Below are 27,770 nucleotides of genomic sequence, written 5' to 3' on the forward strand. Positions count from 1 at the left end.
CATATTTAACCTTCACAGCTATTCCTCACTGCATTAGATATCGGTGAGTGCATTAACCTAAATAGATTGTGAAAGCTCTGAAAATGCATTCTGCTTTAATCAGTTTGCTGTGATAGCTGATTTAACGGGATCAGTGTGGGGAAAGGTTGAGTCCTTGAATTCCATTTACTTGTAAGCACCAAAATATGAAACACTTTGCGAGTGTGGTACGTGCTGGAAATACTTTTTGTATTTGTGTGCAGCGACCTATGTGCTTCCTCTTTGAATTTCCAGGAGAAAGCAATTAAGAAGTCTCATTTATTTTATCACTGCTGTCCACAAATCTATTTCAGTTTGATGGCTACATATTTACAGAGACTGAAAACAATCTGAACGGGTTCGTTGTAGACTTTGCAACTGTATTTTTCCTTCTTAAAGCAGCATACAGTAACATGGGAAATTGTATGTTAAAAAAAAAAAAAAATCAGGTTAGTATAAGATAACAGTGTCTGTTTTTTTTATTTTTATTCAACTCAATGCCATTTTAAAATTAATTAGTTTTAAAGCATCATTTGATTTTTCTGTAACAGGTTTTAACCCACCTAGCAAGCAGTGCAAGGTATTTGCAATACTTTCTTGTTTGGGATAATTTGCTGCAAATGTTCCCAGCAGTTTGTGCTGTAATCTGTAACAATATATAATGTTACCGTAGTAATATAAGGACACATTGTAGCTGCTTAATTAATATAAGTGTTGTTATCATTTTGTTAGTTTGTATCACATTATTTTACTATACTGTACCAATAAAGGTTACATTTTAAACCATTCATTACTCAAGAGTTGAGTGCCAGATAACGAGGGCCTTTTTCTGGGGCCTTAGACCAGTGGTCTTGTTTAATATTTAGCTTATCCCCAAAAATGATAATAATTGGGGGCATATTTTTCTGCATTGTAAAATTTAAAAAAAAAAGCACTGTACAAAGCTTAAAATATTTTATTGAAAGGAGACAAAAATATGCATGTATATTTCAAAATAGAGTATAAGGTATTGCATCTTAGTTAAAAAAGAAATACTGTAATAATAATTATATGTAGAGCACACACACCATATTGGCCCAAATTGAAATACAAGATCTGATGCAGGGTTTGTGAAAAAAAAAGTATATGTTGGTTTAACTAGGATTTGGAAAATAAAGTGTCTTCATTAAGTTTTCTTGGAAATCAATTAATCTCTGTAACTTTATCTAAGAACGAGCTGTTTTGTGCATATAATGCAGATGAAATGTCACTTAATTGACTACGGTTTGGTGAGCTGGATCATCTGGATCCTGGTAACTAACAGATGTTTTTAGATACATGCCTTGAAAATGTAATACTGTAGTCCATACAGAAGGGCACCTATTAGTAGACTTTGAGATATCCTACAATTGGTAGTCTCAATTAGAGATGGGTGAAGCCTTCACCCAAGTTTGCAAATGTACCAAACTGTGAACCTGTGCCACTGATGAGAAAGTTGAGAACTTACAAGTTACCAAAAACCAGTGGAAAGAGAATGGCCTATAGTTATTTGATCAATTTGGTGATTTCCACTGCAACCTTCGAGAGTTTACATACACTTTAACTGAAACGTTTGAAGGCAACTAGAGACTGTATAACTCAAAAATTTGAAAAACACAAACTAAATTTTTTTGCTGATGAATATAAAATAAAGGTTGACAAACGTCTCAACTTTTGTTTTTTGTTAATGCATACATTTCTTAAAAAAAATTGAACTGCAAAGTGAACTCTGATTCCTTTTCTTATCTCAACTTCCGTGGTGGGACTACACTTGTAATCCAGACTTCTTCAAGATGCTGGTAAAGATCTGGCTAAGAGCAGGCGATTTAACTATGACCCCGTAGATTTGCCGAGGTTGACATTGCCATAATTCAGGTAGCTCAGAAAAGTACTATTTTCACATAACTTAACCCAGGGTTTGGAAAGGTATAGGCAAGGTTGTGTGGCTCAAAGCTACTGTATGTTGGGCAATTCCCTATTTTCTTATTCGCAAACTTTATTGGTCAATAATTAAACAAATTTAATTTTGTTTCACCTTTGACCTGCATTAAATGCCCTGGAATGTTTATATTGGATGGATATATTAACCCCCTTTGGTAACAACCAGGGACATAAGGATATATTTCCAATACTAAATAGTACCTCTATTCAGAACACTGAATATGCTACTAATCACCGCTAAAACAGGATATTTTACACTATTTGAGACATCCATACTGACATCATTTGCATTCATAAGATTATTTATCTACTTACCTTGATACAAACCAAGTGGTTTGTGACAATTGCTCTCAGTGGATATTGTTACAAAACAGGTGATTTCCCTATATCTATCTGTATACTGGCATTGTTTCACTATACCTTTGTATCCCACCACCGGGGATTTTTAACAATTGACACTGCGTGTATATATGTTGCACTTAGTGAGTTTATTTGGTTAATAACATTTTATTTTTTTGATGTTTTTAGACATTTTGTTGTGACCACATAGTTTTTGGCTCTCAATTATATCAGACAGATTTCTTATATATAGCCCAGGTGTATTAACACCAATTAAAACCAAAATCATTTGAAGACTATCTGTTTACTTTTGTGTTAGGAATTTTTTGGCTGATATGTAGATATGGGTAGATATGGGTAATTATTTTTGATCCCTCTTGGATTACTTTGTAAATATCTTTATTCTACTCATAATATAACTGAAATACTATACATGAATATACTGCTTAATCGTTAAAATGAATGCTATTTTATTTACTCATCTATTAATATTTAACAGAGAGCTAATATCAGTTAAAAATAAACAATATAAACTTTTTTTTTGTCCCTTTTGACAACCCTACAGCAGAATCCTTATGGGATATTTAGAAAAAGTACACAGACCAGCAGTTCTTCATACATTTACGATTACAAACACCATAAATCAAGTACCTTCGACTTATTATAAATCACATATATTTCAAACACAAAGGAACTAAACCGTAGTCCATGATTATTTGCACTGTAAATTACAGGGCCTGTTAGAAGAAGAAAAAATCTGTAAGAAAACACATTTGGCCCTCTAAAGTTGAACCATAGGTTTAGATTAGAGACCAAGCATATAAATAGACACTAGTTAAGTGGATATATATCAACAACAGGAAACATTGTCCGCGTCAGACACAGTAAATCTACAAAATGTATATAATGTGCTGTAAACATAACATACAACTTTCTCCGTCTCCCTTGGCTGTCACTGCTGGCGGTTATGTTTACACCTCAAAATGTGCTGGTACATTGTAAACCAAGGTTTCCCCAACTGGTGGGTTCCTGGGATCTTGGTCCTACTCCTAAAGACCCCCAGTTACAGCTCTGAGTGATTACCGCATTAAGAAGGCAAATACTTTTTTGGTATTCAATAACATAAATAACACTGTGAACCAGCGGTATGAGTCTTGCATTCCAGCATGAAGAAAAACAAACGATAAATGTGAAGTGACCATTTCTTTGGAAGGTTAGTAATGTATGTCAAAGGATGATTAAGGTCTCACAAGAATAAAGGTATCAACAAAACCAATTTATAATGGGAATTTTTTTTTGTGACAATCCAATGTTTTAATATCGTAATGGATTACCATTATTTTTGTTTTAAACGGCTTTTTTTTTGTATTGTGGATAACGCCGACAATGAAGGGCGTAAACTGTGTGCATACTGTATAGCAGAAATGCGCCTTCTTTGATTTTGTTGCAACAAAAGGTCTACTGCTGTTGGAAAACGTTAGTACATAATCCCCTAATACTACAGGTATAGTATTTTTAGATAAATATCCTACAGAGAGTGTCAATAGAAGTCTTAGCAAGCGGTAATAATTGAACACTGTCTTCAAGCAAGTAGTCCAGGGCCTACAATTTACAGAACTTTTATCTATGAGCCTATTATGTATATGTGCCCTGTTTATATTGCAACAATGCCGATGCCCAAAGCATGGTTGGACAGAAAAGCCACCTTAGTCAAATCTTTCATCACCCTAATTCGTCAACAATAATAAATCATCACATTGCTCACATTATCCTCTTCCACCTTTTGGAGGCGGCCATGTAAGCCAGAGTACCAAAAATGTAACGTCAAGTTTCAACATGAATATCATTCTACAGCATTATGGCACTGGCCCGGTCGGTGCATTGTGAAAGGAAAAGAGAGATCACTCACCCATATCTTGTTGTTTTGTATTCTACTTTGAGGATTGGTTTGCAGGGTTCTGGCTTCTTCCCATCCTTTATCTGTTTACCTGCAACGGAAAATGTTAATGCATGAAAAATTACACTAATCTAAAGAAACTGGACACACAGTCCACACACCGTTTCAAATGCGGCTGAGAGTGGCACATACAGCAGGGAAATAAAATAGTCTTTCTGCAAATGCATGTCAAGGTATGCAATCCGTTATTTCCATGACTTTTGCAGCCCTATTTGCCTATGCACGCAGATGTCACCATGCAGGAACAGGACATGATTTGAACAGTCCACACCAGTGAATAAAGCAATGTTCAACCGGGCATCTTGGAGCAAAGACGTTTAAACCTAATCATTAGCCTTATGCCTCCTCTGAGCATGTTAGTGGTGTTAAAAACAGGTAGGAAAATGTTGCCGCTTTGTTTTTCTTTCTGCATTAAAGACCAACATTAAAAAGACTTTGTTTGTATCACTGGTGGGTTATAGATGTAGCAGATGTTACCGCTCCTGTTAATGTGATGCATTCCATTAATGCTGCTACGTTACATAATAGTAGCACTATCTAAAACAATGCTCAAGATAACGCACATGCTGTTTAATACACTTCGTCGCTTTAAAGGGGAGTAATAACGTCAGCTACATCTCTACCTCCAAAATTTTTTTGAAGAGAGACACAAGAAATCAAATCACTACAATATATGTTTAATCATTAGGCAGCAAAATCTATTTGTTGAAGAAGTGTAGCTATACTGCATGTAGCAGGTTGTGTCACAATGTAAAGTACAAACAAAAGCTCTCTGTAGATGTAGTAGTGTAGAAATCTTTCAACGCCTCAGATCTTTAAAACATGTAATTAGCGGTCTCATATTTGTGTCTGAGTACATACACATACTGTAAGTATTCAAAAGCTCTACACCCTGCCACGTAAAATACAAGCTCTTAAAAAGTATCACTGTTTTTATTTGTAGAGATATCCCCAATTGCATTTTTAAAACATTTAATTACGGATATAGATTGCATCAGGTCTAGCCTTTTTTTTTTTTTAAGATGTTGGTAAAAGGACTACACCTATTACACATCTTCTTTATTTATACATGTATTATTAATAAGTCAATGCCTACAATATATCCATATTAAAATTGCTGGTATTTTCTATTCAGAAGCATTCTTTTGTATTTTGAATTTAAATGTAAGTTACAATATAGGTGAAAATTACAATATAGGGGAAAATAGTCTGTCTTCTTTTGAAGCGAGCATCCAATGCATGTTTTATAACTGCAATATATGGTTAACTAATAGGATCTGATGATTTTGAAACAATACGCTATAGATATAGCACATGTATTGGAGAAATCTGCTTACTCTGTGGGTTGTATGTTAAAGTCTTCATCATAGTTTTTATATATATATATATATATATATATATATATATATATATATATACACACACACACACACACACACACACACACACATACTTACTGTACATACATACATACAAACATACACACTAGCGGAAAGTACCTGTTCAGGAATTCTAAGAAACCAAAAAAGACTGAGATTTCTAAATGGATAATGCTAAAACAACAACTCCGTCCATAATAGTTTCATTGCCTCTGAGTTCCTGAAGTGTTCGATCGAGAGCCTCTAATGTGTGTTTTTGGGATATTGTACTCGTCCGAAACAATGATCTCAGTCTTGAAGAACTTTGGCTGCTCCTGTATTTTTGCTAATGTTGCAAATTGGATTTTCAGAGTGACCAAGATTTAAGCAGCAATACGGATTAACTTTAAAAAAAATATGTATATATATATTTTTTTATTACAGGTTTGAAGCAGGGGGTCTCCGCAGCTGACCCCTGTAAATTTCAGCTCCGGGGACCCCCTGCTTCCCAAGATACTTACCTCCGTAGTGGTGTCGGTATCCCTGCAGATAGAGAGACTGTGTGCCTAATCTAACGGCGGTTTAAATGTTCCACGTCACGCGGGTCAATAGGAAGCCGTGACGTCATTCGGTGCGGACTCAGTCTTGGACTGAGCCAACTGTACTGAAGCAGGGATATCCTGAAAACCTGACCCGCTGGTGGCCCTTGAGGACTGGAGTTGCCCACCCCTGGCCTACATGATACTTAAGAAGTTCCCCTTCCTCGGTATGGCCGACGTCACATAGGAGTTCCAACCGCCATTTTGTTTCTCTTGGGTGAACTAAAATGCAGTAATTTTACTGGCAAATATCTCAGGAACCAGGAGGTCCCCAGAGCTGAAAATATTACGTTTCATCTCCAGCAACCACATGGTTAATATTCTGGTCCATAAAAAGGGGTGAAGGGGGATGGGAGGGGAGGTTATAAAAAAACCTTCCTCTCTCCCTTACTCTCTCCCCTTCCCTCTTTCTCTTACTATCCTTATCTCCATCTATTCCTTTTTTCTTTGATTAAATGTGAATGAATAGGGAGAAGTCAAATTCCTAAGTTAAATTAAGGGAGTATACATAGATCTCAGCAATTTATATATAATTTAAAATCATCTAGATTCTCCATGATTTGGATTTCCGACTCTTTGTAATGTAAAGGAAAAACATGATGTAAAATACTCCTGTGTGAATTGACTTGGTATATTTCCACGATGCTTGTGTCAAACGAAATACAATAAAAAGTTTGATTTTTTTTTTAAACTGGGTAGTGGGCACTGCAGCATTGAGTGGAGGTGCTCCAGGTGGAGAGGATGTCCTGCATATCCAAGAATTCCATGTACACTTGGAGAAGCGTCAGGCATTACTGTTTAGTTCTTTACAACATTTTATTAGATAGTGGATTTCTACAATGTAGTAAAAACAATTAAACGGGTTAAGGAGTGATATGTGACACTTCTCCAAGTCTTCATTTTAATCCATCCCAGAGAAAACAGTTGGGAACATGCATAATACATACTGTATGATGTTTGAGTCAGGCACGTGAATTGCATTAAAAAAAAAATGAAACGTGAACCCTATATGTACACAGGTTATAAGTATTTTCTGATCAAAGTTGTCAAATTTGACATCTAAAATGCATTATCAAAAAAATGGCAATTTAAAAGGAAGGACAAAAAAAATGTTAGCAAAGCTGTTGACTTTCACAGAAATCGTACATTTCTTGGAAACCGCCACAAAAAAAAAAAAAAAAAAAACTTATTGCAGACTTTATTAGCAGGCAATGATTTCATAAGGTGTCCTTCTTTGGAAATGACAAGATAATGCATTTGAAAATTGTTCCTTATCAATCTGCCAGTGCATCTGTTTAGAAAAGAGCTGTCTTAAAAAAAAAAAACTGATATGCAATTTTCCCTTCAAAACGAGGTGACTGTAAAAACTGAATCTCAAGTGAATAACATTTTCAGAGAAGCAAGAAGTCTATTTGAGTTTTCTTTGGTCTGCACTCTGTATTTTCTGCAACTATTTTTCTCATGTATGGTTTCATAGGTATGGAAATAACGGCTTTTGAAGTGGCTTTCATGCCCAGTGGCTGCTCTTTAAGATCTTAGCATATTCACTTAAACTCAAATGCAAAAATTCAACTGTGCGTGTATGAATTCTCTGGGCTTGTATTATTCCACAATGTACAGAGCTGTTTACACTGACAACTGTATGTACTTTATGTATGCAAATAATGTCTTGGAAGAATCTCAGGCATTAAACAACCGTTTTAAAATCCAGGCATTCTTACTTAGAAACTAGTTGTAATGCAATGTTAGCCACAATGGTCCTGGAGATGTTTCGGTTCATTCATGTAAATGTACATAAGCCTGTAACAGGGGCAAGCCTGTTAAGAACAGCCAGAACTGCTGGGTGTCGGCCAGGTAATAGTTAATCCTTGCCTGGAGGAAGGCAGGAATACTAAGGCTTTGGTCCCGCTGCGTCCGGCGGCGCGCTCGGCCGCGGGCCACCAGCTCCTTTCCTCCAGTCTGGAGGTCCCCGCTGGCTCCTTCAGACGTGGCTGACTGCGTGCTGTGACGCGTCAGCCGGCCGATGCTGCAAGCTTCTGGTGATCAGAAGCGCTGACGCGTCACGTGGTGCAGCAGTCAGCCAATGGGGAGGGAGGCGGCTACGGGGAGGGAAGCAGCTACGGAGAGGGAAGGGAGGCGGCTACCCTGTCTGTGCAGCCGTGCATAGCGCCCCCCCCCCCCCCTCTGGTGCCCGTTTCGCAGGCTGCTCCTGCTCCGGGGGGGGGGGGGGGAGGGAGGAGGGGGGCTCCGGGAGTGAGAGAGGGACCGACAGGGGGGGACGGACAGCACGAGAGCCCTCCGCTCAAACCACCCCCCCTCCCCCGCTCAAATCACGCCCCCACGCTCCCTACAGACCGCAGGGAGCGGTCAATTGCCTCTCCACGCGCCGCCTGTCTGCAGTGCGGGCGCGTGGTCTGAGGCAGCGGGGCTTTAGCCTAACACGCCCAGCTCAGTCTAGCAAGCAGTTTAAAAGACAGGAAAGGGAAGTGTTCGTCTCTCCCTGGTCTGTGTACAGACCACATGTGCGTGTCCTTGATCTCTAGGGACACCAGGGCGTGAAGGCCACGTATACATGTCCCAGATGCATATGGACACCTGGTGTCTATATAGAGTTATATGGACATTCAAGCTGGGGAAGCTGAACTTTGGCCAAAGAAAAGCCAGTACCTTGGCTAGAAATAGTCTATACTTCATGCTGCTAAAACTTTGGCTGAATAAAGGCCTACGTTATTTTTCCCAAAACAAGTCTCCTGTCTTCACCTCTGCACGCATCGCCTACAGAGCCTTTGATGCTTCACACGTTTTTATTCAGATGCACTACTTAGGAAGAGACTTGAGAGGTTTAGAAAGCTCATCTACTAAACAAAGCTAATCACAGGGGCGTAGATATAGCCCGGGCAAAGCCCGGGTGCCCGCGCTCCCCGCGCTCCCCCCATCTCTCTCTTCAGACAGGCGGAGGAGATGGAATCCGGCGGTGGAAGCGGTTCCCCGGGGTTAAACAGAGGATAAGCCGGCAGAGGAATGAACAGTTGCTATAGGCAGAGCAGGACGGCTGGGGAGGAGCGCGCTCTAGTAGCAGACAATGGAAGTAAGAAAGACTTCCGGGTCAGGCCGCTATAGCGCGCTCCTCCCCAGCCGTCCAGCTCTGCCTATAGCAACTGTTCATTCCTCTGCCGGCTTATCCTCTGTTTAATGCCGGGGCCCGCCGCTGCCGCATACCATCTCCCCCGCCTGTCTCTATTACCACCCACAGGTAGGCATGGAGGAAGAGGAGGTAGAGAGATGATAATGATGAGGGGGAGAGGTGATGATGAGGGGGAGAGGTGATGGTGATGATGATGAGGGGAGAGCTGTGATGGTGATGAGGGAAGAGCTGGTGATGGTGATGAGGGGGAGAGCTAGTGATGATGATGATGATGATGGGGAGAGCTAGTGATGGTGATGATGATGACGGGGAGAGCTGATGTTGAAGAGTAGGAGGGGGAGAGACGACGAACAGGATGAGGGGAGATGATGAGGAATGATGATGAGGAGGGATGGGGAGAGACGAGGAGGGATGATGGGAGAGAGGATCAGGGAAAGGATGGGGGAGGGAGAAAAAAATTGCAGTCATTATTGATATTAATGGGGCCCTGAAAATCAATCAATCACTAATGGCAACATCAGTTAATTTACTATAGCGTGGCAGGCATCGTTTCTGTGGAATGGGGTTATCCACTGGGAGACACCATGTTTTAAGGCAAAAGAAAACAAAAATGGGGAAAGGGACTGCTACTTTAATTTAAATTATGTTGTAGGTTGAAATAGCTGTCTGTGAGTAGGTTTACTGGCTATGCACTTCTTTAACCCAGGCTGTGCTGTGCAAGCTGGGTCATACAGTAGGCATAAAATGTAGTGGTCCATGCTGAGATGGACAAGCAGCAAAAGGTGAGAGCGTGAGCTCATTTGCATGTCATTACCCAGAATCCCTGGCTGCAGTGGAAGCACTATATGCTAAGAGATAACATTGAAAGAAAGGGTTGCAGATCTGTCTGCGACATGTAAATGTGCTTACAAGTGATATTTGTATTTGTTGTAAGGAGGCAAAAGCCCGGTGCTTAAGGCACTAGCCTTTGAAATGATCCTGATAGCTCCTGTGACAAAGTGCCCTTTGGTGTCTGTGCAAGCGCTTCTGCACAAAGATTGCCATTGTCTATAAAATAATAACAATTTACAGATGAGCACACCTCGTCATTCAAAGGAAAACAAAATATTAAAACTGCTAAGGCAGAAAAAAGATAGAGGTATGAAAATAAGTATTTCAATGTATTTAGATAATGTGATCAGCTGTCAGTTTGCAATAATCTACACAACATCCCTGCTGTTTCAATGAAACATGATAGCTGTTTGCAATCAGTTTTCATATGACATTCCTATTGTTTCCATGGGGATGCTTATTTTCAACAATCTAATTAGAGAGCTAAACAAGCATTCAGTACTCTCTTCCAATACTGACTTGAACATAATTCCAGTACTGACTTCAGTAAAAAAAAATTACAAATCCATTCAATCCAAATGCTAACCTATCTATATTATAAAAGTAGGCAAACCATTTTCAGCTATGTAAAGCTTCTTTCTGTTTCAAGAATGGAGACTGACAAACATTGGTGGTTACTTAATATAATTATAGTTACAAACCCATGATACATAATGTTCCTTAATCCTTATCAAACTATGATAAACGAAACTCTAGTGGGATAAACTGCTCACTTATCTAGAAATACTAGTAGGGGAAACACCAAACCAACCAGGTAGACGTGGAATATGTTTTGGGAAGATGTGTGTCTCTCCGTTTTGTTTTAATCACATAAAGTGGCAACCCAAGCGTTGAAATTTTTTGCATTCTTTTTGCATAGGATTGAAGCAGGGGGTCTCTGGAGCTGAACACCATTCATTTCAGCTCTGTGGACCACCTGCTGCCCGAGATACAGACCTCCATAGGGGTGCCGGTAGCCACTCCGCTTGGCTTGTAGGGTTCATGTAATGGCTGAGCTTCCAAGCTCCTGCACCCTGTGGCCAATAGGAAGCCGTGATGTCATCAGGTTCGGCCTTCTATTGGTCCATGTGACCCAAGAGCTGTAAATTTGACAATATATCGGCCCGCCCTTTGGATATTTGTATCTCAGGAAGCAGGGGGTCCCCAGGGCTGAAATTAATGGGGTTCAGCTAGGCTGAGTTTCCTGTGCCAGTCACAAGGGAAATCCTGATGAAGGCACGTTTGATTGTGACGAAACGCGTTGGGTTGTACCACTGACGCCATTACAGTGCACAGGAAACTCAGCCCATCTGGTGAAGCAAAGAGGATTCCCTATTCTCAGCTGTTTGGTGGGAGATGAAAATACAGCACTGTGTGTGCTGGGTAAAACCTGTTCAAGGACCGCTTTGATCATTTGCTGTGAACTATCCGGATCCCTGATTGATGGTTAAACAGGACTGGTGGAAACCACTACGGAACTCAGCTTTTACTCTACAAAGGTTGGATGTTCACTATACATCAGCACTGCTTGTTGTTATTGTTGTAAGTGCACAATTTACATTCTGTATAACCATATAGATTTATACAGATTCACACTATGGGCTGAGTGCTTTCTTTTTTTTATACACACACACACACACACACACACACACACACACACACACACACACACACACACACACACACACACACACACACACACACACACCTTTTATTTATATAACAGACTTTCTATGCTACTAAATTTGGTAGTTAAGAAAGTGTTGTTCTTTTTATTATTTTGGCTTTCAACAAAGTACTCTAAAGTTTGAGTGTCTCTGCTGTAAAGTTCATCTGAATCTTTGGCTTATATTACACTGGCATCACTTCTATCAGAACGGAAGAAGCACTACCATGCTGCTTTTATGTAATGTATTTAATTAAACTTGCATGTTTGCTGCTGCTGCTGCTACTGTTGTCAATAACAGCTGTACCTTTTCATCTTCTTAGTGATCATACAGGTTTCTTTCTTCTCTGCTCCAAGACATCATGCTTTCTACTTCTAGTCTCTTCCTGGAGTTTCCTTTGAAAGTAAGCTTGCCTGCTCTTCAATAAATGATAGGCTACAGATATGAATGCTGCAGCTTTATTAACCTGACCTTTCACACCGTTAGAAGCTGGTCACCATTCTGCCGGAAATACTAATACAGTTCCATGTGTTGTGGTAAACTCCCCCAGCCCCCAGTCCAAAACAAAAAATACTTTTATGGGAACGCTGTTGAGGTGTTGCCAAAAAACCTCTACAACACTCCAGTAAAATGTAAAATGTAAATAAAATTGCATATACTAATTTATATGTACTGGGTGAGCTTACAATAACATAGAACTGGATTGGCTCCCCACCCACTTACACTGAGGGTACCCGCTGATGATAGGGTATAAAAGTTAAAGGCTCAGATCCACAAACGTAAGCCAAGCTTTAGAATGCCTTTACTCCCATTCATTGGCATAAAGGTGTGCTGAAGCTTAGTCCCATTTTATGCATCTGGGTGAAAGCGTCTTTCTCCATGAAAACAAAAGAGAAAAAGCAGGAGGAATTCAGCTGAGAGGTCATGTTTAAAAAATAAATACGTTAGAAGTTAGGACTTGCCTGATCTGGGGTTATCTTGGCGTGATGGGAAAGCTCATCATACGTTGGCCACAATATTTAACCCAAACCCTCATTTAAAGGAGCATTTTCTTTACAAAAACAAACAAAAAATCCCCCAGTTGGGAAGCGATGAAGTCTTCAGAGCTGAACGGCGTTAATGTCTTCCTGAGATATTCTTCTCCGTGACTCCCTGCATGTTTAAAGGTTCCCGTGTTATGCTGGCCTATAGAAAGCCACGGTCAATGGTGTTGTGGCTTCCTATTGGCCCGTGTGATGCGGGACCTTTAAATTGCCATATTGGGAGCCCAGCTGGGCTGCTACCGGCATTACCAACAGAGGTAAGTATCTAGGGGGCTCCAGGAGCTCAAATGAATGAGATTCAACTCTGGAGACCCATTCCCCCTTGCTTCTCACCCAATACATTTAAAGCTGCAATTCAAGCAATATTCCACTTTTTTTTTCATTTTCTTAAACAAATCAGTTCTGTACTATGAGAAAATATGTGTAGCATTTAAAAAAAAGAAAATACATTTTTAATGTATTATAATGTTACAAGCATTTTTTTCTGTAGTAACTATTTACAAAGTCACATTCCCTTCCTCTTCTGAAACAGGCTTGGCACACCCCTGTTGGAGTCCTGCCCTCTCTCTAGCAGTGCACCATTTGTATCTAGTTACTACCTGGTTACATGATCTTCCACACAGAACCTTGCATTTTGGGTCCTCTTCTGCTTTACTGACAGAGATTTAGTGACCCCTGAGCTGAATCTTCGCCGATCAATTACAGGAGAACAGATCGATCGGCAACTTAGCTAATTACTTGTCAGTAAGTAGATTGTATTGATGCCCATATTGAATTGAATTTTTTTTAAACAGCAGCTTGTACTCCTGCTGCAAATGAATAATAATAATAAAATGTTGGGTTTTAGTAAGTGTGAATGTGTGTTGATCTTGTGTTTTTTTGGTCACATCTCAACAGCACTGCAGTAAATTGTAATAAATTGTAAGAATTTCTTTGTACTGGGTGAGCTTACCATAACCCATGTTATTTGAATATGTAAAAAAAATATATATGTGTAAAACGTACAATCATGGAAGAATTGCTTAATAAAACAATAAAGAAAAAAATAAAGCGTAACAAGTTTTAAGAAATATACAACAAACAATTTACCCTGTAAAGTATGAGGACACTGGTCAATATGATGCAAAGCAGCTTCTTTGTGTTCAAAAAAGATCTACATCCCATTTTTACTTGATAGCATTTCTTTTATTTTGAAACATAACGTTTTTAACTTTAATGGTCAATACTTTTTACAACGATGCGGGACTGCCATGGGGACTAGGTTTGCGCCCAGTTATGCTAATATTTTTATGGGGGTATGGGAACAAGATAGGATCTGGACCAACCACCCATTCGGCGCAGACCTAGTCCTCTGGCGCCGTTATATAGACGACGTGTTTTTTATCTGGCAAGGAAGTGACATTGATCGTAATCGTTTTTTAGAGTACATTAATGATAATATTTAAAATGTATCTTTTACCTCAGAAAGGAGTAAGGAATCAGTTGACTTCCTGGATCTAACTATCTAAATGGCAAATAACCAACTCAAGACTAAGACATTTAAAAAAAAAAGTAGATAGTAATAATAATTTAATGAGGAATAGCTGCCACCATTCTAGATGGCTAGATAGCATTCCCCCAGGCCAGTTCAGGCGATTACGTCGTAATTGTACAGAGGAGATAATATATAAGGAACAAGCCAATATCCTCAAAAATCGTTTTTTAGAACGTAACTATAACGAAGAAGACCTAGATCTAGCATTAGCAAACACAGGATGTATAGAAAGAACAGAACTTTTGAAACCAAAAAAGAGAAAGCAGTATGGTGAATATGAAGTCCCTTTTATTACTCGATATAACCGCGACCATAAAAGAATCAGTGCAGTGATAAAGAAACACTGGCACCTTTTACATGAGGATCCAGTTTTAAAAGCACATCTACCTGAAAAACTAAGAATTATTTTTAAAAAGGCTAATTGCATCAAAACTAAATAAGCACCGAGTACGTTCAAAACAAGCCGTTCGCTCACGCCATCTAATTGGTTATCACAAAAATCGGGTTTTTATAAATGTTTAAGCTGCAAAGCGTGTAAGTATGGAGATCTAGAGAAAATTGATTTTAAATCTACCACTACTGGGGAAAGTTTAAAGACAAAAAAACGTTATTAATTGTAGAACCACTTTCTTGGTCTACCTGCTCCAGTGCCCGTGCGGGCTACAATATGTGGGACGCACCAGCAGACCACTAAAGGTACGGGTACTGGAGCATATAGGTAATATAAAGAAGGGACTAATTACACACAGTGTCTCCAAAAAATGTTTTACTAAAACACAACAGTGACCCAAAAGGTTTAATCTACAGGGGAATTGAACATGTACCCATCAATTGGCGCGGAGGTGATACAGTAATCTCCAAAATTTAGCTTGCAAGGAAAGCAAGTGGATACACAAGATGTGGACTTTAACACCACAGGGTCTAAACATTGATATTGACCGTGGTGCTTTTATCTGATCACTGTATACGCGTTCATTTTTATTCTCCTCTTGACTCTTGTCTTTTACTTATTTGTTTTAGATTCGACTATCGCCGTATATTTTATCCATATTATGTATTTGATATTAATGTTTTATACCCTTTTAATAATTTTACATTTTTAGATCTATTCATCTTTTATCCACAATATTAGTGTTTTGAAACAATTAGAACCGTCGTTTTTAAAAAAAAATCATATTTATTGATCTGATTCAGTCATCTTTTTGACCAATTATTGTTTTTTTTCAGTGCCCTGCATAACTATATGCCAAGCTCCATTTTTTAGCAAGTCTGATTTACTCTATTTATTCCTCAAGTTATTACTACTTTTACTAGCCCTAGTATTTTTTTCTACTTACATTAAGTCCAAATAGGATGTTTCTATTTTTGTACATAGCAATCATTACATCCTTATAATGGATCAAATATGTTTTTTCAAAACCGCTGCAAATTATTTGTGTCTATGAGTTAGCTCAATGTATATTTTTAAGCTAATGATTTATTTTTTTGCACACAGTATATACTATATCCTTATAACGGATCAAGTATGTTTTTGTACCCAGCATTTTTCACATTCCTTACAATGGAATAGGTACTGTGTTTTTAAGCTGCTGTGTATTACAGTATCTGTTTTTAATTTATTGATTACTGATGTTTTTTGTCACATAAGGCAGTAAACAATAAGGGTATTCAATGAACATTAGGATTTTAAAGTACCCCATCTAAATAAACTTTCAATTATTAATGTGGTCATAATAATTAAGATCGTGCATGCCTATCGCTGATATTATACAAAGTACATATTATCTTGATTGTATCCATTCTAGCCAAGATGTTTTTGGCGAATATGCTTTTCGAATGCTTATAACTGCCTTTAGCACTCCGCAACAGTGACCAATCAGCAACACAGACAAGGAACAAACACCCAATCAGCATCACACACTCCACAAGAACCTGACGAAGATTAACAGCGAAACACGTAGTTCTGTGGAGGTATTTTGTATGCAGTCGGCCACCGTAGCCTACCAAAGCAGCTGTTTGCGGCCTCATCCTCCGGACGCAGAAGTAGGGACTAACCACGAACAGAACGCTGAGGGATGCCGCTGCGGGTCTACAAGTGCATTTGTTTATTTGTAAGTGCCTACTTTTGTTTAATATTTGTTAATGAATATTACAGTACGTTTTTAATCTTGGTATCCATTGTCACGTGCTATCCTAATCAGTGACACCAGATGACCACCTAATCCACTGCTAACAACTGGGAGCTGTGATGGGAATCCTCTGAGTGTCCTCCACTCACATATGGCCATGTGAGTGTATTTGTATTCAGTACTATTGATACTTGGTATCCTGCCAATACACTCTACTGGCACCAACCCTGGTATTTTCTCTATTTCTGAGAGAATCAAACGTTCCAGCCACCTGAGAAGCAGCCTGAACTCCCACAGAGAAGATTGACTTTTTATATGCAGTCACTCACACACGGCCGTGTGAGTGGAAATATTATCATTATTACTGTTATTATTGTATCTACCATCCTTTCTCCACCTGCACCAGCTTCCCTTCCCTTCCCTTCCCCCCTGCCCATTTTTATCCCTCACCTTGTCTATCCAGACTTATAATTGAATAATATTTTATCAGTTATTAATTATTCTCTCTCAATCTTTGTTTTTTGCGCTCACCATTATTTACTCGCCTACACTGTCAGAGGATCCTGGGAAGTTCCTTTTCTTTGGTCGAGCAGCAGCAAAGACTTGGAGCCAGTATTTTTCTGTTTATTTTCTATTTACTCTCTTTTTGGGATGATCTATTTGAAGGAATCCCTATCTGTTCAATTAATCAAGGTAGCGCCCCAGTTCTCTCTCTATCAGTCCCATTGAATGGAACTGAACGCTTCTCCAACACAGGGAAGCAGCTTTAAAGCATAGAAATGAGAAATAGGGGCTTTTCAGTAGGGCAAAATAATAATAATATACACACACACACACACACACACACACACACACACACACACACACACACACACACACACACACACACACACACACACGTGTATGTACAATATATATATATAAATATATGTATATACACGTATGTATCATAAAAAATAAATAAAAAAAGAGTACCCTCTAAGTATAAATATGTTGGTTGGGGTTTCTGGATTTTAATTCCACATATTTATACTAAAAGGTATTTATTTTATATACTGTATTGTCTTATTTATTTTGTGGTGAGCCCTATTTTTTTATGTTTTCTGAATGACAACCGAATGGGACTTGGCTTTTGACTCACACAGTAGAGGAAGAGAGCAGCTACAATACATATTTCTCTCGGTTTCCCAGCGTATTTCTCTCCCTCGCTGATACAAGTCCAGCAACATAAGTGCACCGGGAATAAATACGCTCTGCATATTTCGAGCTTGCATCTCTTAACATCAAAAGGTCAGTCTTCACTGAAGGACAAATCAGCCTCTTACCATGTGGCACGATTGTCTGTATGGACTTGGTAGGAGATCGAAGATTCCATATGGTCAAGGTGCCATCAGAATGGCTGCAGATGAACTGCTTTCCTTCATGGTGCCAAGCAACAGAATGGATAGCCTATGCGAAGGACAGGAGAAAGCATTATTAAGCTTAATAACCATAAGCACACATTAAAAGTCTCAGGAAAACACAAACATGCAGGGGCTTTTTAACACTTTGCCAATGGGGATAGCAATGCATTGCTCTGGCAGAACAGAGATTAAAATGGCAAAATGACCTCTACATCGTCTTAACCAAAATACGAATATACCTGTAGGCTTATACTGTATTTACCAAGTGTTGCTCTTTCATACTGTAAGAAAACTTCCAGCCCCAGAAGACACTTTACGGTCCATTTAAGTGTTTGATAAAATAGCACGGCTTAGTAAATATGGGCCATAATATTGGCTATTGGCCACGAGGATAAGACAGTATCAACTTTGAATACCACATACTTTTCATAAGAATTAATTGTGATCTTGGAATAGAACACTGAAGTACAGCCCAACGTGTGTCAGAATGGTCACTGAATGTCCTCACAAACATACGGAAGCGCAAAAAAAGTTATGCGCTGGTGATAAAACTTAAGGAGTGACGACCACAAAAATTTGATTAATATATATGTACATTATATAGAACAATTAAGTGAAATACTTCGTGTAGAACAGTCTTCATGGTTCAGTGATAACCATTCTCCAAGAATATGGAGGGGAAAAGAAAAACAAGATTTGCAATTTGTTTTTAAAGTTGCTTAAAAGCTGCAGACCAAGCAATACCCTGTGTGTGTGTTTTTAATAAATCAGTTCTGTACTATGAACTTTTAAACAACTCTGAATGACTTTTTTAATGTATTATAATGTAACAAGCCTTTTTTGTTTCTATAGCAACCATTTACAAAGTCACAGATACTGGGTCAATAATCCTCTGCAGCCATTTAGTGAACCCACGAGCTGAATCTTCACCGATCGATCAAAGGAGAACAGATAGATCGTCAAGTTAGCTAATTACTTATAATTGTGTGGATTGTAATGATGCACATTGTCACGGGAGACCAGGACTAACACACCAGGGATCAATTCACTAGACAGAACAGAATTGATAAAACTGAATTTATTAGAAAAAAAGGTATCCACAACTGTGCATAAACAGACAACACACATCCACCCACTGGGATAACTGGGGTTACCCTGCAGACCTAGGCGCTGAGACCTCCCTGAGGAGATTTGGTCTGCAACCCTGCTTTTCGCCATTATTACCTAGCATACAGTGCTTTCACTGCAGCAAGGGATTCTGGGAAATGACATGCAAATGAGTACACAGTACCACCTTTTGTCTTAAATCCATTATTACATGGAACCCTTACGCCAATGCTCGCTTAGACCTGTCTAAGACATGTGAATGTGTTCACAAGTACAGCTAAACCCCGTTATAACGCGGGTCTCGGGGTCCACCCCGAGATCACCGCGTTACTAACGGGGTCGCGAGAAAAAAAAATGGCCGCCGCGCTTTAGCGCATATTCATCCCGCGGGACAGGAGATGGGAGCGGGCATGTCCCTCCGCTCCCCGCTTCCCCCTGTCACCGCGGGACAGGCCGCGGGGCAGGAGATGGGAGCGGGGATGTCTCTCCTGTCCCCGCTTCCCCCTGTCACCTCGGAACAGGCCGCGGGGCAGGAGATGGGAGCGGGGATGTCCCTCCTGTCCCCGCTTCCCCCTGTCACCTCGGGACAGGCCGCGGGGCAGGAGATGGGAGCGGGGATGTCCCTCCTGTCCCCGCTTCACCCTGTCACCGCGGGACAGGCCGCGGGGCAGGAGATGGGAGCGGGGATGTCCCTCCTGTCCCCGCTTCACCCTGTCACCGCGGGACAGGCCGCGGGGCAGGAGATGGGAGCGGGGATGTCCCTCCTGTCCCCGCTTCCCCCTGTCACCTCGGGACAGGCCGCGGGGCAGGAGATGGGAGCGGGGATGTCCCTCCTGTCCCCGCTTCACCCTGTCACCGCGGGACAGGCCGCGGGGCAGGAGATGGGAGTGGGGATGTCCCTCAGGTCGCCGCTTACCTCAGAACCATGCTGCCTGCATGGAGGTTGTAGCGGGGGGTTTCTTCTCCCCACCGCTGTCCCCGGTGCTCCCGCTGCCTGCGCGGGAGGAGGGGGGGGAGCGGGTGGTGGTGCTGGTCGCGGCCCGTCTGTGTAGAGTGAGAGAGTGTGTGTGTATGTATATATGGGAGAGAAAGTGTGTGTGTGTATATGGGTGTGTGAGTGTGGGTAAGTGTCTGTGAGTGTGTGTAAGTGTCTGAGTGTGTGTCTGAGTGTGTGTGTAAGTGTGTGTGAGTGTCTGTGAGTGTGTAAGTGTGTGTGAGTGTGTGTGAGTGTGTGTGAGTGTGTGTGAGTGTGTGTGAGTGTCTGTGAGTGTCTGTGAGTGTCTAAGTGTGTGTAAGTGTGTGTGAGTGTGTGTGAGTGTCTGTGAGTGTGTAAGTGTGTGTGAGTGTGTGTGAGTGTGTGTGAGTGTGTGTGAGTGTCTGTGAGTGTCTAAGTGTGTGTAAGTGTGTGTGAGTGTGTGTGAGTGTCTGTGAGTGTGTAAGTGTGTGTGAGTGTGTGTGAGTGTGTGTGAGTGTCTAAGTGTGTGTAAGTGTGTGTAAGTGTGTGTGAGTGTGTGTGAGTGTCTAAGTGTGTGTAAGTGTGTGTGTGTGTGTGTGTGTGTGTGTGTGTGAGTGTGTGTGAGTGTCTGTAAGTGTGCGTGAGTGTGCGTAAGTGTGTGTGAGTGTGCGTGAGTGTGGTCAGTGTGTGTGCAGTGTGTCAGTGTGAGCAATGAGCAGTGTGTGTGCAGTGTGCAGTGTGTGTGCAGTGTGGCAGTGAGCAATGAGCAGTGTGTGTGCAGTGAGTGTGTGCAGTGTGTCAGTGTGAGCAATGAGCAGTGTGTGTGCAGTGTGCAGTGTGTGTGCAGTGTGGCAGTGTGAGCAATGAGCAGTGTGTGTGCAGTGAGTGTGTGCAGTGTGCAAAAAAAAAAATGTAAAAAAAAATTTTAAAAAAAATTTTTTTTTTTTTTTTTTTTTTAAAAAACGGGAGCCACGGGAAAACCGCGTTATAACCGAATCGCGGTATAAAGAGGCGCGTTATAACGGGGTTTAGCTGTAATATTTTTATATGCTATACGGTCGAGGGTTTTTAGTCACCTTCTCAAAAACCATAATCTAAATAATGTGTGGTGAAAACCTACCCAAGTCTTCAATTGCAAAGCCAATACAACCAACTTCACACTGATGAGATTCACAAGGTCGAAACAGCTGTCTGCGAGTGGGTTCACTGGCTTTGAATCTCATCCCAGGCTGTGTTTAAAAGCTGTGTTTAAAACAGCGAGCATTGGCTTAAGGGTTCCATGTAATAATGGATTTAAGACAAAAGGTGGCACTGTATATATATATATTTACAGTGTTCGACAAACCTATACATTTGCTTGCCCCGGGCGAGTGGATTTAACCCCCGGGTGAGTAAATATTGGCCCAAGCAGCATACGTTTGGTACTAGGTGGCGAGTTGATTTTTTGTGTGGCGAGTAGATTTTTTGGTGATTTGTCAACCACTGTGTGTGTGTGTGTGTGTGTGAGTATATATATATATATATATATATATATATATATATATATATATATATATATATATACACAGTCATGTGAAAAAGAAAGTACACCCTCTCTGAATTCCATGGTTTTACATATCAGGACGTAATAACAATCATCTGTTCCTTAGCAGGTCTAAAAATTAGGTAAATACAACCTCAGATGAACAACAACACATGACATATTACACCGTGTCATGATTAATTTAACAAAAATAAAGCCAAAATGGAGAAGCTATGTGTGAAAAACTAAGTACATCCTTACTGCTTCCATAGGAATTAAGATGCTAAGTAGCAGACAGGTGCTGCTAATCAAATGCCCTTGATTAATTGATCATCAGCAAGTGTAACCAGCTCTATAGAAGCCAAAGTTTTAGCAGTTTGCTGGTCTGGAGCATTCAGGTGTGTGTTAACACATGCCAAGGAAGAAAGAAATCAGCAATGATCTTAGAGAAGCAATTGTTGCTGCCCATCAATCTGGGAAGGGTTATAAGGCAATTTCCAAATAATTTAAAGTCCATCATTCTACAGTGAGAAAGATTATTCAAAAGTGGAAAACATTCAAGACAGTTGCCAATCTTCCCAGGAGTGGACATCACAGCAAATTCACCCCAAGGTCAGACCGTGCAATGCTCAGAGAAATTGGAAAATGCCCAAGAGTTACATCTCAGGCCACGGGCATGGTCAGCGCTTAGGCGCTGACCCGTGCTGAGGCGTGCTCTCGCTTACCAGTGAGCCCCTGCAGCCGCAATGAGAGCGGCTTTAGCAGGGGCTCGCGCACGCTTCCGCAAGCGTGCGGAAGCGTAGGTCTTAGGAAAATTTTAGATTCAAGCGCTCACGGGAGCGCAGGGCCGGTCACGTGAGCGGTTCGCCCAATGAGGGCGAACCAGCTCCGTGACGTCACTGGCCCGCCCCCCGACGGCGCGCTTACCAAGGCCAGGGAAAGCACCCGCTTTCCCTCAGCCTCAGCGCGCCTCCGCACGGCTGCTGCAACCCTGGACGCAGCCTCAGACTCTACAGGCCTCAGTTAGCATGTTAAATGTTAAAGGTCATGAGAGTATAATTAGAAAAAGACTGAACAAGTATGGTTTGTTTGGAAGGGTTGCCAGGAGAACGCCTCTTCTCCCTAAAAAGAACATGGAAGCACGGCTTAGGTTTGCAAAGTTGCATCTGAACAAACCACAAGACTTCTGGAACAGACGAAACCAAAGTGGAGATGTTTGGCCATAATGCACAGCGCCACATTTGGCGAAAACCAAACACAGCATATCAGCACAAACACCTCATACCAACTGTCAAGCACGGTGGTGGAAGGGTGATGATTTGGGCTTGTTTTTGCAGCCACAGGACCTGGGAACCTTGCAGTCACTGAGTCGACCATGAACTCCTCTGTATACCAAAGTATTCTAGAATTCTAGAGTCAAATGTGAGGCCATCTGTCCGACAGATAAAGCTTGGCTGAAATTGGGTCATGCAAAAGGACAATGATTCCAAGAACACCAGCAAATCTACAACAGAATGGCTGAAAAAGAAAAGAATCAAGGTGTTGCAAAGGCCCAGTCAAAGTCCAGACCTCAACCCAATTGAAATGCTGTGGCTGGACCTTAAGAGAGCTGTGCATAAACAAATGTCCACAAACCTCAATGAGCTGAAGCAACGTTGTAAAGAAGAGTGGGCCAAAATTCCTCCACAACGATGTGAGAGACTGATAAAGTCATACAGAAAACGTTTACTTCAAGTTATTGCTGCTAAAGGTGGTTCTACAAGCTATTGAATCATAAGGTATACTTAGTTTTTCACACATGGCGTCTCCATTTTGGCTTTATTTTTGTTAAATAAATCATGACACAGTGTAATATGTCACGTGTTGTTGTTCATCTGAGGCTGTATTTACCTAATTTTAAGACCTGGTAAGGAACAGATGATTGTTAATATGTCCTGATATGTAAAACCATGGAATTCAGAGAGGGTGTACTTTCTTTTTCACATGACTGTGTGTGTGTGTATATATATATATAACTTTTTTTGCACTTCCATGTGGTTATGGGTTGTACTTTGAGACTTCTGGTAAGTCTTTCTGCGGCGACGCATGGTTTTAATCTTTATCTAGTAAAGACGCTTGCGCCGTTTTCTTAGTTATTTTTCCTTCTGTGCACTGGATGTGCTGCAACACTGCATTCTGTAAATGTGTATTACAACTTATGATCCCGAAAAAAAGAAATGAAAAGCGAGTCTAGAAAAGGGAGCCTCGGACCTGTGCTAAATGTAAGACTCTTACAAGCTCGCAGACTGTTACGGGGGCTTAATGTCAAGTCAGGGAGAGAGTTTTAACGCACGGGATATATGGCTAAGGGAAGAGGAAATAATTGTGGAATAAAGAGAAAGCCCATACTTTCTGAAATTTAAACATAAGAGATAACTACACTCTTGGATCATGTTACATAATCACGTGAAGGTTGTATAGCCTAATAATGCACTGACCCGTGTCCTTTTTTTCTCTTCCTTATAGAACCAGACTAGAAGACCTAATATGGTATACGGTGTATCTTTTACAGATGTAGCAGGCGTTAATGCTCCCGCATTATCCCCTCCATTACGCACGGCTAATGCATTGAAGATAGCGGTTGCTCCCGCTGGCGGAAACGGATATTTGGTCGCGGCCATCTCGTCGCGACCAAGTCTCGGCTGGCGTTTGGCCGCAGAGGGACCCTTGGCCACCACCGCTGGACATTCAGCCGTCGGCCGGTCGCCAAGGTAAGTTAATGGGTTTTAGCGGTTAGGGAAAGGGGTTAAGCATAGTGGTTTTAGGATAAGGGGTTAGGTTTTAAGGGTAGGGGATTGGGGTAACGGGTTTTATGGTTTTTAGGGTAGGGGATTAGGGTAAGGGGTTTTATGTTTTTTAGGGTAGGGGGTAGCATTAGTACTAGGGATTAAGATGAAGGGGTTTTAGGGATTTTAGGGTAGGGGGTAGCGCTTGTACTAGGGATTAAGATTAAGGGTTTCTTGGGTAATTTTAGGGATTTACCTTGGCGGCGAAGCGGCCGGCGGAGAGATGTCCCTGTATCTAAGTGAATCGCGGTTAAACGCCGACCAAGATTTGATCGCGGCAAAACGGTTGCGATTAAGTGCCCTAGACCGCATGCTGGCGCGTTGTGCGTGCCCTGCTGAACGTGCCATTGGGGACAATAACTGCTGCTATATCTGTATACAGTATGACTATTTGAAACCAAGAGTGTCACGTTCCCCATCAGTCTAAGAACCAGAAATACAGAACGGGTTACTTTTTCACCAGATAAAATGCAGGAAAACAAAAGCCGCAGCCCTCCCTAATCGAAAAGATATTTTTCCCATTACTAAATAGCAGCTAGCAAACCAGGTGGGATTAAACCATCTGTGGAATTTACCGTAATGGTTTTTTCACATGAACGCTAAAAAACACGGCTAAAAGTTAGTCAGTGGGGAGTGGGCTAATGACAGCTGCACACAGAATCCCCTCACATGACCTTTCAGTGCTGTTACTTAACAGACGGGGTATTAGCTGCCAGATGTTAAACCACCAATTGGCATTTTCTGCTTAAAGAGGTTATCTTCTAAGCAGTAAGTATTCTGAGCAAAGACTGGATACACTGCACGATACTCATGAATCCAAGGGAATGCTGCCCAGTGAATCAACTACAGCACCAACTGCTGTCGCCTTCCAGCTTTCAACCATTTTGCTAAATATACAGCACAAAGATGAGAGATGGCTAACGCACACCCATGCAGATGTGTCATATACGTCTGTCTGTATGCCCTGACAATGTTTAGGATGGGAGAGTGCTCTTTGTCAGGTCATTACGATACAGTGGCCGTCTGTAAAAATATACTGCAAGTTTAACATGGTCTGGGAGCTTTCACAGTGCGGGGACAGGAAGGTTCACACGGGAGCAATGCGACACAATATCTATGTTCTTCCTGTTATAGTCCATTTAGCTTTGCATTACAATGCAATGCATATACAATGCGGTCCTTCTATGGTATTCTATTCAGATGCTTTAACCCCTTTGCGATCGGAATAGTCTGCATTATTCTGCAATGTGTTGCAGGACTCTCTGGCAGCCAAAGAGTTAACAGGATATACTGTAATTGCGCAGTCAACTAGCATATGGGACTCAAACATTTTGTATGTATAATAATTAAATGTGAAAATGTAGCACTAAATATGACATAATAGGAAGGAAAAAAACCTGCTTAGCCAAAAAAAATTAGGCAATTTTGGAAATGTCACAGTAAAATCATCAAGCATGGCACATAAAATGCACAGTAGCAACACTGAACACTGTTACACCATCAGAACCTTTTAATAAATATATATATTTTACGGATTTACAAGTAATTCCATATAATGATTATGAAATTATTTGTAATGAAGCGGCAATACAAAGAACGAGAAGGATAACATTTCTTTACCTATAAATTCAGTTTTCTCCGGCTTACGGTTCTGGTGTTTTGTTTTAATCTACAAAAACATCACCACTGCGTAAATATGATCACTTATTAAATACTAGCTGAAAGTACCTGGCGTTGCTCGGGAATTCAAAGAAACCAAACTCATCCCTCCCCTCCTACTCTCACTACCCCTTACCCTCTTCTCTTCCCCCCCCGCCCCCTTCTTCTCATCTCTCTCCCTCCCATCACCTTATGATGTCCCCAATTCTTTCCGCCTCTGGTCTCCTTCTACAGCATTCTTACGTTCTCCTCGCGTGCCAACAAACTTCCTCTCTTTCTTTCTTCGGTAGCTTTCTGTCTAAACCCGGGGTGCACAACTTTTTACGTTGTACCCTCCCCTGCCCTCTTACCTGCTCTCTGGCATCGCTTGACGGGAAGATGCAGCGTTGTCATGGCAACATGTCACCATTTGATGTCGACGTCAAATTTCACGCCACGTTGACATGGCGACGCGTCATCGCTATCAGAATATGCAGCAGGAGAAGCCGGAGAGAAGGTAAGAGGCCGTTACAGAGGCCCTGTGCTCTCCCCTGGCAATCCGTTTAAATGTTGTGGGGAAGAGCGCAGAGCGTGGGGAAGAGCGTGAACCTTCGTGCAAAATTTGGTCACGATATCTTAAGTGGTGTCCAAATGCATAGCGAACAGACAAACAGCATTCCAAAATATATAGTAGAAACATACCTCGTCGTAGGTGTATCTGTAGTCCACCTTCTTTGACTTGAGATCCCATAACGCCACTATCCCAGACTCATAACCAATCAGGAGCTGCAAGAGAAGAGATAAGGAAATATTAACTACTTCCTGGGGTTTAAGCCCCTGAGACTGCAAGAGATCTCATGCTAACAAAATTAGTCTTGTGAAGTTAGTTTAAAACACAAAACACGCAATGCTTTTCAGAAGTCACACAATCGGAAATAGTTATTTTTTTAATGAGTAGTGCAGCGAAAACCATGCACCATTTTCGGATTGCGGTTTCATCACGTGCAAGAGACTTACTAATCACGTTTCTAAAATATGATGCAATGTGTTAGACAGCAAAGTGTCTTTGGCAAAGAAAAAACAATGATGCCAAAGTGTAATGGAACTTTGGTCGCGGCCGTTCTGCCGAAACCAAGTCCCCTCCAACGTTTAGCAGCAGGGGGAACCTCCACCGCAGCCGCTGAGCCCTCCTGCAGCCAGCCGCTTCTAGAGAAGGCAAGTTTTAGGGTAGGGGGTAAACTTTAGGGGTTTTCTTTAGGGGTTTTAGTGGTTAGGGTAGGGTGTTCACTTTAGGGGTTTTAGTGGTTAGGGTAGGGGTTAACTTAAGGTGTTTTAGGGTAAGGGGTTATGTTTGTTAGGGTAGGGGATAGCATTAGCATTAGGGATTAAGATTAGGGGGTTTTAGGGTAAGGGCTAATATTAGTGATTTACCATAGTGGGAAAGCGGACGGCTGCGTAGTGTCCCGGTGGCGAAGTAAACAGTTGCTAAGCGCTGACAGTCATTTGTTCGCGGCAAAACGGCTAAACTGCCCCAAAAGATGCAAACATGGATAGATTCCGTAACTTTATGTAACAGGGACTTATCCCTGTTAAGAAACTTGCCTCTAATCAAGCAGTGCACACCAGAAATCAACCAACTCCACCTGCCTAATCAGAGCTCTGTCAGAAAAAGCCTGTTCCCAGAAACAGGAAGAGGATTCCT

General features: G+C 41.2%; 1 protein-coding gene across 5 annotated transcripts in view; it reads right to left on the reverse strand.

The window, feature by feature from the left end:
- Nucleotides 1-27,770, reverse strand: part of STXBP5 (syntaxin binding protein 5) — a 485,695-nt gene that overhangs the window by 149,233 nt on the left and 308,692 nt on the right. For all 5 annotated transcript variants that reach the window (XM_075596531.1, XM_075596528.1, XM_075596530.1 and 2 more), the window contains exons 7-9: nt 26,771-26,854; nt 17,944-18,067; nt 4,226-4,304 (exon numbers count right to left, since the gene is read on the reverse strand). In XM_075596531.1, coding sequence (XP_075452646.1) covers nt 4,226-4,304; nt 17,944-18,067; nt 26,771-26,854 — 287 coding nt within the window. The remainder of the gene's footprint in view (nt 1-4,225; nt 4,305-17,943; nt 18,068-26,770; nt 26,855-27,770) is intronic.

The sequence above is a fragment of the Ascaphus truei genome, chromosome 4, assembly GCF_040206685.1.
Source record: "Ascaphus truei isolate aAscTru1 chromosome 4, aAscTru1.hap1, whole genome shotgun sequence".
NCBI classification, from domain to species: Eukaryota; Metazoa; Chordata; class Amphibia; order Anura; family Ascaphidae; genus Ascaphus; species Ascaphus truei.